This window comes from Astyanax mexicanus, chromosome 15 (assembly GCF_023375975.1).
Source record: "Astyanax mexicanus isolate ESR-SI-001 chromosome 15, AstMex3_surface, whole genome shotgun sequence".
NCBI lineage: Eukaryota > Metazoa > Chordata > Actinopteri > Characiformes > Acestrorhamphidae > Astyanax > Astyanax mexicanus.
This window is the reverse complement of record NC_064422.1, coordinates 15,480,985-15,496,288: the sequence shown is the minus strand read 5'-3', so window position 1 is coordinate 15,496,288 and position 15,304 is coordinate 15,480,985. Positions and strand designations below refer to the sequence as shown.

The 15,304-nt window shown below is 38.8% G+C and overlaps 1 protein-coding gene across 3 annotated transcripts in view; it reads right to left on the bottom strand.

Moving 5' to 3' along the window:
• Positions 1-13,637: 13,637 nt before the first annotated feature.
• pald1a (phosphatase domain containing paladin 1a) overlaps positions 13,638-15,304 on the bottom strand; it is a 104,021-nt gene continuing 102,354 nt past the window's right edge. For all 3 annotated transcript variants that reach the window (XM_022669058.2, XM_022669059.2, XM_049464773.1), the window contains exon 20: positions 13,638-13,804. In XM_022669058.2, the coding sequence (XP_022524779.2) occupies positions 13,655-13,804 (150 nt within the window). In that variant the 3' untranslated portion in view covers positions 13,638-13,654. The remainder of the gene's footprint in view (positions 13,805-15,304) is intronic.

Below are 15,304 nucleotides of genomic sequence, written 5' to 3'. Positions count from 1 at the left end.
GGTATGTGCTGAAGGGCCAGAAAGGCAGGAATGAGTGAATATTAATAGTTAAAATGAACATAACCAGATAAAACATAGAATATTTTGGGTTCATACTGGCTGCAGTGAAACAGAATTTAAAATACCTTTGAGAAACACTATAAAAGTGTATATTTTATCTTTTACACACACTCCATTCCAGCACCTACAGCTCAGGAAATAAAATTCTGATTTTGCTAGTTTATCTGATTTTGCTATTCATAGGTTTCTGTTTGAATAAAATGAACATTGTTGTTTTATTCTATAAACTACAGACAACATTTCTACCAAATACCAAATAAAAATATTGTCATTTAAAGCATTTATTTGCAGAAGAAGAGAAATGACTGAAATAACAAAAAAAGATGTAGAGCTTTCAGACCTCAAATAATGCGAAAAAAACAAGTTCATATTCATAAAGTTTTAAGAGTTCAGAAATCAATATTTGGTGTAATAAGCCTGGTTTTTAATTACAGTTTTCATGAATATTGGCATGTTCTCCTCCACCAGTCTTACACACTGCTTTTGGATATCTTTATCCTTTTAAGCAGGTCAGCTTGGTTTGATGGCTTGTGATCATCCATCATCATCCTCTTCATTATATTCTAATGTTTTTTTATTTGGTAAAATCAAAGAAACTTGTGGTTTCTTTTTTTTTTTCCAGAGCTGTGTATGCATTTAAAAAAAATAGAATATCACTGATTGTGGAACTTTCATAATAGACCTCTTCACTCTTCCTCCAGACTCCTTTTTCCAAAAAAAAAAACATTGTCAAGATCCTCTTTCCACCCTAAACAACTTTATCCTAATTTCTAGCCTAAATAAAATAAATATTGAAGGAATAAGTAATGCAGGAATAAGTGTATATTAATAAATAAAATGAACTTAACCAGATGGAATATGGAATATATTGGGTCCATACTGTCTGCATTAAAATAATATCCATTTTTTCCAGATTTAGAGCTATACAAAAGTGTTTATTTTATATCGCCTTTCTAGCACCTGGCATATACTTGCCCAGCTATTGTATTTATTAGGAAAACCTAAACACCTACATACATTAATGTAATAATTAAACAGCCAATTGTGTGGCAGAAGCACAAAACAGCATTAAATCAGGTAGATACAGACTTCAGAATGGGGATCATCATGATTTTAAACCTGGCATTAAACTGCTGATCTCCAGGGGTGGGCAGTTCTGGTCCTGGTGGTCCTGTCTCTGTTCAACCACACCTGACCCAACTCACCTGTTAATTGGCTGATTTCACAGGGCTGTTAAAACAGAGGTTTTCATAGTAATAGACCCTCAATTTCAGTTATTTAACAACAGCAGCTAATTGAAGGTAAATTACGTATATTTTTTATGCTCTTTTCGCTGCAGGTGTTTGGCCTATTTTAAAAATGTGTTATAATGTATAATTAATTAATACCATTCAGCTAAAAATACAGTGTTGACTGCTGAGAGAGGTGCATTAGCATGCAAGACACTATTAATGACAAAGTGTTAATTGGCCAATGAATATTCATTACTATCACACGATTGTTACAAATAAAGTGTTGATTAATGGGTGAATAATGTCGCTCTCTGTTTGGCTCTTCATAATTAGCCCTAACGAATCATGAAATTGAATAATAAGAGTTTGTGCTTTTTTATATTAAGTGTGACCGCAGTGCTGATCAGTCCAACAGGTTGGGACAGTATTTGAATCACTTACCGACTTTGTAATGTTTCAATTCTTTCTCGCAACATTTAAAGACATTTTTGCACAGAAGATACCAAGTGATGATTTTTTCCGCAAGTTTTTTGGCAGGCCAGTCCAGTTCCAGTTTTTGACATATGTTTTGGGTCATTGTCCTGCTGATCTAGGACTCAAACCCAGCTTTATAAAACTGGACCCTGCGTTGTGACCCAAAATCCTTTGGCAATCTTCTGATTTCATGATGCCTTGAATACAGTGAAGGCACCCAGTGCAGCAAAACAACCCCAGAATATCTTTGATCCCCTCCCATATTTGTGTCACACCTTTAGCCCATGTCTGTCTTGTGCTCCTGTCATGTGTTCCCAGCCATGTGCTATTGTTAGCCCTGCCCTGTCATCTGTAATCCCTCCTGTCTCATTTGTAACCCCGCCCCCTTGTTAATTCCACAGGTGTCCCTAGTGTGTGCCTGTGTATAAACACCCCATGTGCTCCTTTGTTCTCTGTCGTGCTTTTTGTTTGATCTCGTCCTGCTACTCTGTTTGGATCTTGTTTAGCTGTGTTTGTTGAGCCTTTGACCTGCCCTGTTTTTGTCTACAGTATACTGTTTTGTTTCTTTAGTTTGTTTCTTTGTTTGATTATTTTGCTTGTTTAAGTCTTTTAGTTTATCCTTTGTTTTATAGTGTTTGTTTTTAAGTATCCTTATTCTTTTTAGTTTGTTGCTAGTGTTTTGTTCTTTTTTTATTTTCATTATCCTCTTCCGTGTTACAATTTGGCGGTAGATACTTTGTTTTTTTCTTTCTTTCAAAAAGCTCTATGTTGGTCTCATTTGTCTACAAGACATTTTCAGAAATGAAATCTCCAGATGGATCAGGAGAGGGACTTCTAACTTTGTTGCTGTTTGTCCACATCTTTTCTCTTCTTCTCTTTCTGTTCTCCATGCTTAGTGGGAAACACTCAGACAAATAATGCAAAGATTGAGTCAACTTCTCTTTTTTTATCTGGTTTCTGGTGTTTTTTATATTGGACACACCTGTTACTTGCCCAAGGCGAGTTTAAACGAGCATCATATGCATAAAAACAAAGTTGTTTACTAAAAAAAGCCCTGTCACCCTTGAACTTCTGTCAGGAGCGTGGAATGGCTAAAAGCAGCTGGTTCAGTGACTGCAATGACAGAGAGGAGGAGTGAATATAGTGAATATAGAGAGTCAATTTTGCCTTTTCCTCTACTTTTTGGTATTATTCCAATACATACAAAGAAATAAACATATGTAACAATCAATTCCTTGGAGAAATACTTAATTTTTCTGGACTGAAAAAAAATCAGACTTTTGGCCATGACTGTAACTGAAACTAAGTTAAGCAGAAAACACAGGTTATAACTTCAAACAGGTTCAAACTGCCTGCAATCACATAAAAGTCAAAGTAAACAAACACTCTACTTATTTATTAAATTGCACTTTCTATGCTGTCCTAATTCTGTTAATCTGACAAAGCTAAACAACCAGTATGTCCAACCCTGAACACAATGGCTGACCATGCCAAGCTAATCAGCCAGCATGACCAAGTTAAAAGCCTACACCAGGGGTATTTAATTAGAATTCAGTTCGGTCCAGTTAGAGCAATTTCTCCAGGCCGAGGTCCGGACCGTCGCCATTTTTAACTTGCGTTATGATTCAGTATTATATACTGTATACTGAAGAAGCCTATAGTAGTTCTGTCAGTGTTTTATGTCATTAACAACTGAAAGGCAAAACTAATTATACATACTAGTATATTTCAACAATATGTATTGTTTTAAACAGACCTGTCACAATAATTACATTATTAACCTATCATAAAATAAATGGAAACACCCTCAATAATTTAACATATCGAGTCGATTAATGTGAATCTGTATGTTAACTTTGTTTTAAAATGCTACATTTATTCTATTTAACTTTATTTATATTAGATTTAGGCCTGCCTGTCATAATAATAATTACATGAACGATAAATTATACAATATATGGAGAAATGTTTGCTGAACATGGACAAAATATCAGCTTTTTTTTTTTAAACACCAGCTTTATTTTATTTAATATTATTACTGTATCAGACTTTTATTATGTTGTGGGTAAAACTGATGAGGGAGTTGCCAATGCTTTTTGTCCCCTGGGGGTCGCCTTAGTTTTGAGGTAGGGTTGTTTTGGGAGTAAAGAGAGAGCGCCTGTGAGCGAGGGAGTTTTTTTTTTCTTGCTGAGGAGTTTTGATCAGGTGGAGTAAAGTGGAATATTTTGCACTCTTGTCTCAGTTGTTTCTCTTTAATTCTTCCAAGTAACACTAGTACTAGTATGTTTTATAAAGGTAGTATTTTAATTTCTTTTTCTGGTGCGCACCACCCACTATTAGCTTTTTGCTTTATTCTCCCACTTCTCACCGCCTGCTTCGCCTGTGTGGCTCTGCGCGCTCGCATCTGCCCAGATCGGATTGGCTGAGGAGAGTGTTTGGTGATTTTAAAGCACACGTGATTGGTCTGTAAGTTTACTGCGCTGTAAAGCACGTAAACCATAAAGACAATAAACGTTCCGCTGCTTTAAATGAACTCGGTCAGATTTTTATCCTTCTCTGTAGTATATCGGTTTGGGTCCGGATTGGACGACGTCGGGGTCCGGATCCGGACAGCGGTCCGGCTATTATTAGTGACCCCTGGCCTACACTATTATAGTCAAGAGCTGTTTAACCAGCGAGTTTAGGGTTAGCTCACAATAGGGTTTCAACCACAGGGTTTGACCATCAAAGACCAGGTTAAACAACCTGAAACCAGTTACCAGCAAAAGCTGCCCGTGAGCTGGATCCTTCAGCAGGGTTTGCACTATTTACACCACAGTCAAATGAAGTGAGACTGAATTAAATGAAGATTTAATTGTATGAATATTTATTGTATAATAATTGAGAAATCATTTATGTGGAGTGAAACTCACTTTACGAGAGTAAAACTCTGAACTCAGTCTGGGAATTAAAGAACTGAACTAATTTAAGTTTAATAACTGCCTCAGCCACAGGGGATCCGTTACTGTGGAAAGCTTTACTGAGATGTGAAACAATACGGTCGACATGAGGGTCGTATGAGGTTTTTGAAAATAGCAAGAACGCTGTACATTTTCTATTCTTTATCATCTGCTGTCTGTTCCTCTTGTGTTTTTCTTTTTGAGTCTTTCTTGGTTTGTTTTTTTTTTTCTAAATTTTGTAGACCAGAATAGTGCTGCTTGTTTATTTAATGAGGACTTGAGTCAAACAAGTTCAAATACGCTTTTTGTTCTTTTTTTGTTTGGAATGACAGACGACTGATCTGCACTGTAAAAAACAAAGCTTAAAATTGTACTACTCAATGTGATTTTTAAATCAGCTGAACAAAAAATATTGAATCGCACCCTAAAATATAGCAAACCAATCGTCTTAACTAACTTTTTTAAATTTCTTGTTAAGAGTTGGCCTAATTAGAGGTCGCAGGTTCGAACACCAGCTCATGCAGCTTTGCCATCAAGCTGCCGGCGCTCAGAGAGAGCACAATTGGCCCTGCTCCCTCCGGGTGGGTAGATGGTGCTCTCTCCCCACATCACTCCTAGGGTGATGTCCGCAGCACAGGGCGTCTGTGAGCTGATGTATCGGAACCGAGTCGCTGCGCTTTCCTCCAAGTGTGCTGTGATGCTGCTCAGCAATGCTGCATCAACAGCAGTTTAAAAAGAAGTGGTGGCTGGCTTCACATGTATCAGAGGAAGTATGTGCTAGTCTTCACCCTCCTGGTGTGTTGGGGCATCACTAGTGATAGGGGGAGTCCTAATGAGTGGGTTGGGTAATTGGCTGTGCTAATTTAAGAGAAAAAATGGGGAAAAAATTTGAAATAAAAAAAAGTTGGTTTAACTAAAGAATTTGTGTCGGCAAAATGTACAAATTGTAGTTGAACCCTGGCTGAGGCCTCGCCAACTACTCTACACTACTGCACATGCTCGGTTTGAACCTGTTTGAATGGAGCAATTCTTCAGGGGTTTTCACCTGATGTTGGTCATGCTATTTGCATATTGGGCATGTCCTCCCACCTCTCACTCACCATCAGTGTGTAGTCATTCCCCACAGGTTGCCTCCTTCTCTTGGAATTTGCATATGTGTTATATAATAATAAACTTTCTTGTTGAAGACTGATACATCAGCTCACAGACGCCCTGTGCTGTGGACATCACCCTAGGAGTGATGTGGGGAGAGAGCGCCATCTACCCACCCGGAGGGAGCAAGGCCAACTTTGAAAGTATCTTCAAGTGCAGTTGCAAAGACCATCAAAAACATAAAAAAAACTGGCTCTCATCAGGACCACCTCAGGAAAGGAAGACCAAGAGTTCCAAGCCTCAGAAACATTAACAGCACCCTAGATAAGAGCACCTAAATGATTCACAAAGTATTTTGGTTTGTTTAACACTTTTAAGTTACTACATGTTTCATTATGTTTTTCTTCATAGTCTGGATGATTTCAGTATTAATTTACAACGTAAGAAAAAAAAAATTGACTGATAATGATTTTATATATATTTAATTGAATTCTTATTGACTCTAATCAGGGATTTGTTTTTTTTTAAGTCAGGATGTTTTTTAATGATTCTCTGCTCTGTGTTTTCCTGCAGTGGGTCTCTGCAGGAGGAAACGGTCTCAGGTCCAGTTCCTCGCTGAGCCTCTGGCTGCTTGACTGCTGAATGCAGGTCTTTGTGTGGCGGCGTCTCCGCATCTGTCTGAAGCGTTAGCTTGAGTTTCAGCTCAGCCTGGATACTGAAGGATCTGGACAGCATTTCAAAGAGCAGCGCCGTCCGCCAGGCCTTATCTACACCCAGAAACCCGATAGCACTGTAATCACACATCCACTCTACCATACATGATGAGAGGGGCTCGTTTTCAGCATTACACACTCTTTATATACAGTACCAGCCAAAAGTTTGGACACTCCTTCACAGTCTGTGTTTTTATTTTGTTTTTTTCCTACATTGTAAATGAATACTGAAGTCATTCAGATTATGAATGAACACATGAGGAATCATGTAATAAGTGTTAAAAGTGTTAAACAAACCAAAATACTCATTTAGGTTCTTATTTGGGTGCTGTTTACTTGGGCACCCCTGATCATTTTCATGACCTTCCTTTATAAAGACTTGGTTGTTTGGATCAGCAATTTCAGTTACATAGATCATATAGCAGATGAACACAGTGATATTTGAGAAGTGAAATTAAATTGATAGGATTTACAGAAAGTGTGCAATAATTATTCAAACAAATTTGGGCACAGAAAAATGACATCAATATTTAGTAGATCCTTCTTTTGCTAAAATAACAGCCTCTAAACACTTCCTATAGCTTCCAATGAGAGTCTGGCTTCTGGTTGAAGGTATTTTGGATCATTCTTCTTTATAAAATCATCTCCAGTTCAGTCAGGTTTGATTCAGGTTTCTGATCATGAACAGCTCGCTTTAAATCACACCACAGATTAATTTTCAATAATATTCAGGTCTGGGGACTGAGATCATTCCAGAATGTTGTGTTTTAGCTGTAGCATACCTCAAGTGACTCTGTGTGCTCACGCCACAAACAGAGAATTGAGCAAAACTCTCAATTGACCTGAAAACAATGATTGGTCAACATCATGGTCAAGGGGAAGGATATAAAAAGCTCTGATCTCAGAGATTTCAGCTGTCAGTTTCCCATGTTGGCTCCCATGTTGTCACGTTTTAGAGAAGATGCAAAGAGGAGGAAAAAAAAACTTGCAGTTGGATACTTTAACCAATTCTCATTATTGGATTTACGTGTGTATGTAGGTCAAGGGCCAATGAGCTTAAACAAATAAAAATATATATCACTGTGTTCATCTGCTATATGCTATATTTAACTGAAATTGCTGATGTGAACAACCAATAATTTATAATGGAAAACCATGAAAATTGTGCCCAAACCTTTTCATACCAGTGTATTTGTTGTTTCTGGTAACTCCTGCAGTACCAACATTTCAGCCAGAGCTCAGTGACTCAGTGATGACCAGTCATCTGCTCATCCAACTCCAATGTTTGGACATTTAATCCTCTGGATGGAAAGAACAGGCATGGTGTGTGACAATAAAGTGGTACCTTCAGAAGAGGAACCTGTTATTTAGTTCCACCCAGGAATGGACTGGTCATCGGGAGGAACGGGCAAATTCACAGTGGGCTGCTCTGTGTGTGGGCCACTTTTAGGTATTCAAAAGGTAATTTGAGCTTTGATGCTTTTTAATGTTGCTTCTGAAGGCCTACAACTTCATCACAACAACCGCTAGTGTATAAAAAGAAGTGTTCTATTATATAATAAAAGAAAAAATTGAGATAGTATCCAAATAGTGCAAAAGAGGGCCTAAAAGATCATCATTTCCTTAAGCACGATTGGAAAACAATATTAGTATTAAGGAAAATAATAATATGAACTAATGATTTGATTATTGTAGATTTTAAATGTGATAGATTTAAGCATACACTGCTAAAAGTTTTATAGTAAATTAAAGCTGATGTCCGTAAGTTTTGTGATTTAGGGGATTTAGGGGCCTCTCTGGTGAGAATGGGTAATTGCACCGAGCATGCGAAAGAATCATTTTGAACTGGGTGGGTGTGATGCGGTCTCCTTTCAGAGCGAATGAATCCGATTCCAGGTTATGTTCAGTCAGAAAAAAAGAGCAAGCACTCAGTCAGACACTTGAGTGAATGAGCTACTGAGCTCTGAGTTTTTCTCTTCTGAAGTCTCCATTGCTCCACCAGCTGCTCGAGTTCAGTAAAACTGAGCCGAATTCTCAGATTTTAGAGGCAGTACGTGTGACGTAAGTACGTAAAGACGCGTGACGTGGCCAGAAGAACTCCCCTGTGAAAAGCGACCCGATACCCCAGTTTTTATAATGAATATGTTAATTGACTTAGCAGGGATGGTAGTTCCAGCACACTGGTACCATTAAACACAATATTTTATCCCTTCTCCACTCAGAAATGCTTCTGCATTTTTCTTGTGTGGCTTGTAGCCACTGAACCTACCGCCCAGCGTGATCCCTCCAGTCCCATTTCCATACACTTGTTTACCAGGTATACAACACAACAGTGTGCTGCAGCCATGGAAAGGAGCTAGCAGCCTATTTTTCTCTTGAGCTAGTAATCACTGAGCTTCAGTAAGGTTCACTAACCATAGCTAGGTTCTGCAGTTTACCACCACCTCTAGCGTTGTAGAGACAGGAATTCAACATTTGAATGCAGCATTGGTGAAACTTTGGCAGCAACTGGTGTAAAAGAAATAGCGCGACTTCAGAAACCGAAAGTTCTACTCTATTTTGAGTAGTAAATCCAACTCCAGAGTGCATTAAAATTAACGCACTGAAGTGCGTAAAAGAAGTGCCAAAATAAATGAACTCCCCAATATAAATATAAATATAAATACAACAGACAAAAATATGCTAAAAAAAAGTTTAAAAATTGTGTTGAAATTTCCCCTAAAAGGAGTGAGTCCATACAGACAGTAGGTCCAGATGTCTGCACAGCTAAAAAACACCACACCATATGGGCATAATTAATCGATTGTTCTGTACTCCTGTCTGCTGTTCAGTGTGTGTTGACTGACTCCAGCTGCACGTCTCCTTGGTTTACCCCCACACACACAAGCATGCAAACACACACACACACACACACACACACACATCCTAGCAGGCAAACCATGCAATGACATCACAGAAAACGTCCCCTCCAGGGGGTAATATGAGTAATGCTGAGTAAAGAGCACTGTTAGCCCTCAGTCAGACAGCATCACCCTCCACAGCCAGGCCAAGATCCGGACAACAGCCAAAACAAGTTTTAAATGATAGTCTGGCTTAAATCCAGATTAACCCACTATAAACCAGTCGTTTAATGCCTGGTCTGAAAAATCTCAATTTATGTAGAAATTGTGTGTGACAGTCTGTACAGCATGGCCCAGAATCTTAAACAAACATTTTTTTCCCCAACATTTTTGGGAGTCCATGCTTTCCAGAACTGTTTTGAGTTTTCACAGCAAAGAGTTTGAGTACAACTGAGTTAAACTGAGTTTAATGGATTGAATATGTTAAGTTGATTTAAATAGAGTTCAAGTTTTTCATAGTCAAATGAGTCATACCAAGTTTATGTGCCCCAAACGCGCACACAGGTGACAGACTTTTTTTCTCTAATCGCGTGTGGGAAGGAGAGAGAAAAAACAGAGAGGGTTCTGATTGGCCTGTTCTCTGCAAAGAGTCTGTGAGACAGCCAATCAGTTTTTAGTGTGGGCGGGCAGTGCTTTTCCCCCCTCTCGGACGGGATTTGTTCAGTGAGTGAGAGAAAGCAGATCATGGCGGAGGCAGGGAAAGCAGAGGCAGGGCCTTCCAAAAAGAAAAAATATAAAACTCATTTCACCTCAGAGTTTTTTTGTTCTTTGTTTTTTGGCCAGGGGGTGGGGGGTGGGGGGGTGGGGTGGGATGACCTCCCTGAAATCAACTTTTGCAACTTGGGATGTCTGTTTTTCACAGTATAAGGCACACTTAAAATCTTTTAATTTTCCCAAAAATTGTCAGAGCGCCTTTTAATCCAGTGCACCTTATGTATGAATTTTACCAGTCAGGCTGTAAGGAGCAATAAAGTCACTCCACTGAAGTACAGCTTTATACAGGAATTTCAGTTTAGTTCTCCAGCACCTGGGCTGGAGTAGCATTAGCATTAGCTGCTAACCACTATTTCCCTGTTCTTGCCTGCTAACAGTTAGTTGCTAATGCTCTAGCCTTAGTGCTGGACAAATTCAGACAAATTCGCACTTTACTCCCCCCCCCCCCCCCAAAAAAAAAACTTTCTGGAAAGAAAGTTTCATCCAGCACTACTTTAATTTTATTACAGTTTTGTTTACTTAGCTTAGCTTTACTTAACTTATTTAGCTACCCCCCCCCACCCCCCCCACCCAGCGGCGAGACATGCTGAATTAGAAGTTCTTTATAGTCTCTTAAAATGCGCCTTATAACACGCATTTTTAGCAGTCTTATGTATACTGCTAGTAATATTTCTAAAGTAGCTAGATAACTTTCTTAATCCATCTTAATGGTGCAACAGTCAAACAGTCAAACTCAGTGAAAGTGAACTAAAAAGAGTCAACTGAGTTTAACTGATTTATAGTCGAATTAGTTAAACAGAGCTGAACAGAGGTGAACAGTCAAACCAAGTCAACAGAGCTGTATGGAGTTGAAGAGCATTGAGTTCAATTAAATTAAGGTGAAGAGTCAATCTGAGCTGAAAGGCATCTTAAAGTGAACTGAGTTGAACTGACTCAAACTGAGGTTAACTTCATTGACCTGAGTTGAACTGGTATGTAAAGCAGTGGACTGTAAAAGTATGGAACAGAATCACTAATATAGACCACACACTTTGTACGCACACAAACACACAGAGAGAGACACACACACACACACACACTCATGTTCCTCTATGTGGTGGAAACATATTAAACCCAGAATCACAAGTGGGCTGTCCACTTCCGATCCAAAATCCACAGCGGTAGCGTCCAGCTCCAGAGACGCCTGGAATTTCATTCTTTCTTTGCGAACGAGTCAAAACAGCGAACGCAACGTGATCCGCCTACTGAAGAGGAAGAGCGGGTTAGAATAAACACTCTGCTCTTCATGCAGGATCGAACCGGTGTCATCAGGGACGCGGACCAATACACAACCACTGCCCCGGCTAGTGACACATGAGGGAAAAAAATGCCCTTATAAAGAGATAGGGAGCCGAAGAATGGGTAGAAAAACGAGAACGGGCAGAAACTAAAGTCACGCCTTGCACAACAGAGAGAGAGGGGAGAAATGTAAACAAAAGCTCACCAGAGAAGCATTTTATTATTATTTTTTCATTATTGTTCACTATAGTTCAATCAATCTCACGGGCCAGATGTTTCATGCCTGCAGGCCACATCTGGCCCGCAGACCGCCTACTGCAGACCCCTGGAGTAGAGGGTTGAAAGTGTGAGCCTATCTCCACCTTAAAAGCAACCACAGGAACAAATGTAAAAACACCCCAAAAGACACACAAGAGCAAACTGGAAGTTTACAAATCTTATTTAATGGAGAGTGCAAAAAATCTTACTGGAAAATACTGTACGCTCCTTTACAAAACAGAACAAAAACAGTGGTTTCTTCAGGATCTATTCTCCGATATTAACAATAACAATCACTAATATTTAAAAAAAAGCACAGGAGTGAGAATCAGGATTAATAAACTATACAAGCTAAAACATAAATGTTAAAAACTGGACTAAAACGCATGTGTGGGTGCATTAAAAGACACATCCAGCACATGCTATCTGTGAAACAGGGAAGGAAACAGAGAAAAACACTCACATTTAACACTTTAAACACACCATGAATGTGGAGGTTTACAAATATTAACATAATACTGCAATTCTTGTGGATATTCCTGCTGAAAAATGCAACTCAGGAACAGCTGGTGCTGGCAGTGCTGGTTTGAAGATTTAGATTTTTTAGTTTATGCTGGCATTCGATGATCAAGGTGGTAGCCGGTTATCTAGAAAAAAACAGACCAAACAAGACCATGCAGGAAGAACAAGGTGACCAGTAAGAACAAGCTGATTGGCCAGAATGACCAACATCACAAAGATGGTAAACAAGGGGGTGTATTGCAATTTATTAATAGGATGCGTCAAATATCAATATTTGTATTGAAACCTAGGTACTGGAACACCAAGTTCCAGCTATTGCCTTATTGCTCCACATGGTGGCGCTAATCAAATGAATAGGGCAGACTTGTGGTGAAGAATATTAGCTGTTAAACTCTGTAAAACTGACACCAATAATTTTTAGGTGTATTTTATCCTCTTTAGTAACATCGTCTTTGTGATATATCCCAATATCATGATTTAAATGTTATCATATTGTGATAAAATCACATCGTTAGATGACTTGTCCTGTTCTCAGCCCTATCGCCAGTATGACAAACATCCCAATCATAGACTTGGTCATGCTGATCATGTTTGTAGACCAGCTAAGCCATCAAAAATACCAAATGCTTAAAAAAAAAAAAAAAAAAAAAAACCCTCAGAGATAAGGTAAGCTACTAAACCCAGCTTAACCAGTTTGAGCTGGCAGTTTGTTTTTCAGCAGGATAAATAAAGTCATCAACACCTTAAAAATATGGAGAATTTAATTTTAAAAGAAATTATGGAAACATGACTCAGTTTAGCACTTTCATGATGCTCCATGAGTTCGAGTGACAAATGCTAATACTAACTGAGTGAGCAACTTGAAAACAAGCTCTAAATAATCCCTTCACTAAATTCCTTCACAATAAATCAGATTTACAGTTTCTTGCTTTCGTCTCAACTGTAGTATTTCAGCTAAGTCAAAGTCTAAGTTTGGTGTTTTCTCATTTTAAAGGTTATTTACAGTTTTAGCAATGGAGCTACTAAGCTAACGAGAAGCTTACCGGACACCGATTGTGGCAAGTAGGGTTCACTTAGCACAATGTTTACTGGTTGGATATTAACTTCCATTGCTTTTTAGCTAGTATAGCCTTCTAAATGATAAACTTCATTTAGGATAAAAAAAGGGATTTTAATTATGAAAATCTGATCTGAAAGATCGTTTTAAACACTGATAACTGGAGTTAAATAAGGTAATCCTCTGCAGCAGATTGTTTTAGAACTCTACCCTACGGACGTGTGTTTTATGGACATGCTATAAAAGACAAACATTAACAAAAACGATCTAATAAAGACAGTAAGGAGTTAAAAACACTGAGAACTGAAACTAAACAGGGTCTGAACGCACAGTGATCAGATCAATGCACAGCATCTTCAGATTACGTAATTTTTCCTCTACAGGTCACAGTGCAGCTGCTCTCTCTCTCTCTCTCTCACATGAATTCTCCTCTGAATGGAAGGTTCTGGTTGCTCTGTTCTTGCCAGCGGAAGCGGAGGCGAGCGAGGGTTGAGTCTTTCACGTTCTCAAACTCAGAGAAGCCCAGCTGGTTCAGCAGGTCGTAAACTCCGGCCCGTGCAGCCACCTAAACACACAAACACACACAGATTCATGTTAGGTATGTTTTCATTCATTTTAAAATGTCTAGTTATAATCTATGTAGTATGAATGAATGTTCTGTGAGCTATTTTTTTTGAAAGAAAATGCTCCAGTAATCCTGTATAATATTGCTTTAGTCTGGTGAAGTCTTTGCATGTCATATGTTACTTTACAACATGTGTAATGCCCTGCTTAGTGCAGTTCAGCCACTTACCTAGTCTTAGACTCTCTGTAAAACACAAAATTCACCGGAGATCCGGTGTAAACCTAGTTACTTACCCACTGAGATGGGTAGTCCAGGTTCAGAAAATAAAAATCCACCATGGAGTTTTGTTGGCTGAGCCGCATCAGAGCCGCCCAGGCAGTTGAAACAAAAACCCACAGTGGATTTTTACTTTTAGTTTTTACTTCAAGTGTAAAACAAAGACAAATTCTAACCATTTGTTCCTTAGCTGTGAATTACTGGGCAAAGCATACAACACTAATGTGTTATTTGCACAAATAACACAGGAACAAACCGCCATGCTGTTCCTAATGCTGTTATCTCCTATCTGACGAGATGATGCTGCTTCCTGGCTTTAGGTCATGAATACTAATTTCAAGGGTTGACGTAGACACGGTGCTCTTCCTGATCAACTCGTTTTTCTGAATATTTTCTTTTTACTAGCTACTGCAGACATTGGAGGCTGAGGAACAGTTTCATGTGCAGCATCATATACAACTCAGAGAGACCTATAGTATTTTACAAACAACAAGATAAATTGGATTTTAGCAGAAGGACACCTTTAAAAACAAATAAAACGGATTTGTTTTTAAAGCTTTGTGTGTGTGAATATAAGTGATTATAGCAGAGTGAAAGGATAAGTATATTGTGGAAAAAATGAACAGTAAAGAAGAGCTTACTGGGAAACTCTTGCTGTGTGTGCCATAAAAGGTATAGGTGGTATTGCTAGGTTATAACTAGGGTCATGGTAAAAGAGTTGGTTGCTGCTAAGTTGTTGCAAGGTGGTTGCTAAGGTGTTGCTATTGGTTGCTAAAGTGCTTATTGGTGAGGCCTGATATAGCTCACCATAGCCCAAGATAAGTAGGCAGGGATAACTGCTATAGCCTGAATGTGTAAGATGCTCTATGGTATAGGTGGTGTTGCTCGGTGGTAGCTATGGTATTGTAATGGTATGAGAGTTTGTTGCTGCTAAGGTGTTGCTAGGCAGCTGCTAAAATGTTGCTATGGTGTAAGTGCTTAATGGTGAGGCCAAATTGCTCAGTTTAGAATAAATAGGCGGGGATAATCTGCTGTATGCTAAATATGTGTTATTGGTGATGTTGCTAGGTGGTAGCTAGGGTTTTGTTATAGTATAAAAGAGTTAGTTGCTTCTAAGGTGTTGCTAGGTGATTTCTAAAGTGTTGTCATCTTGTAAGTGCTTACTGGTAGTGCCTAATTGCTCAATTTGGATGAGTAGGCGGTGCCAAACTGCTGTAGGTTTAA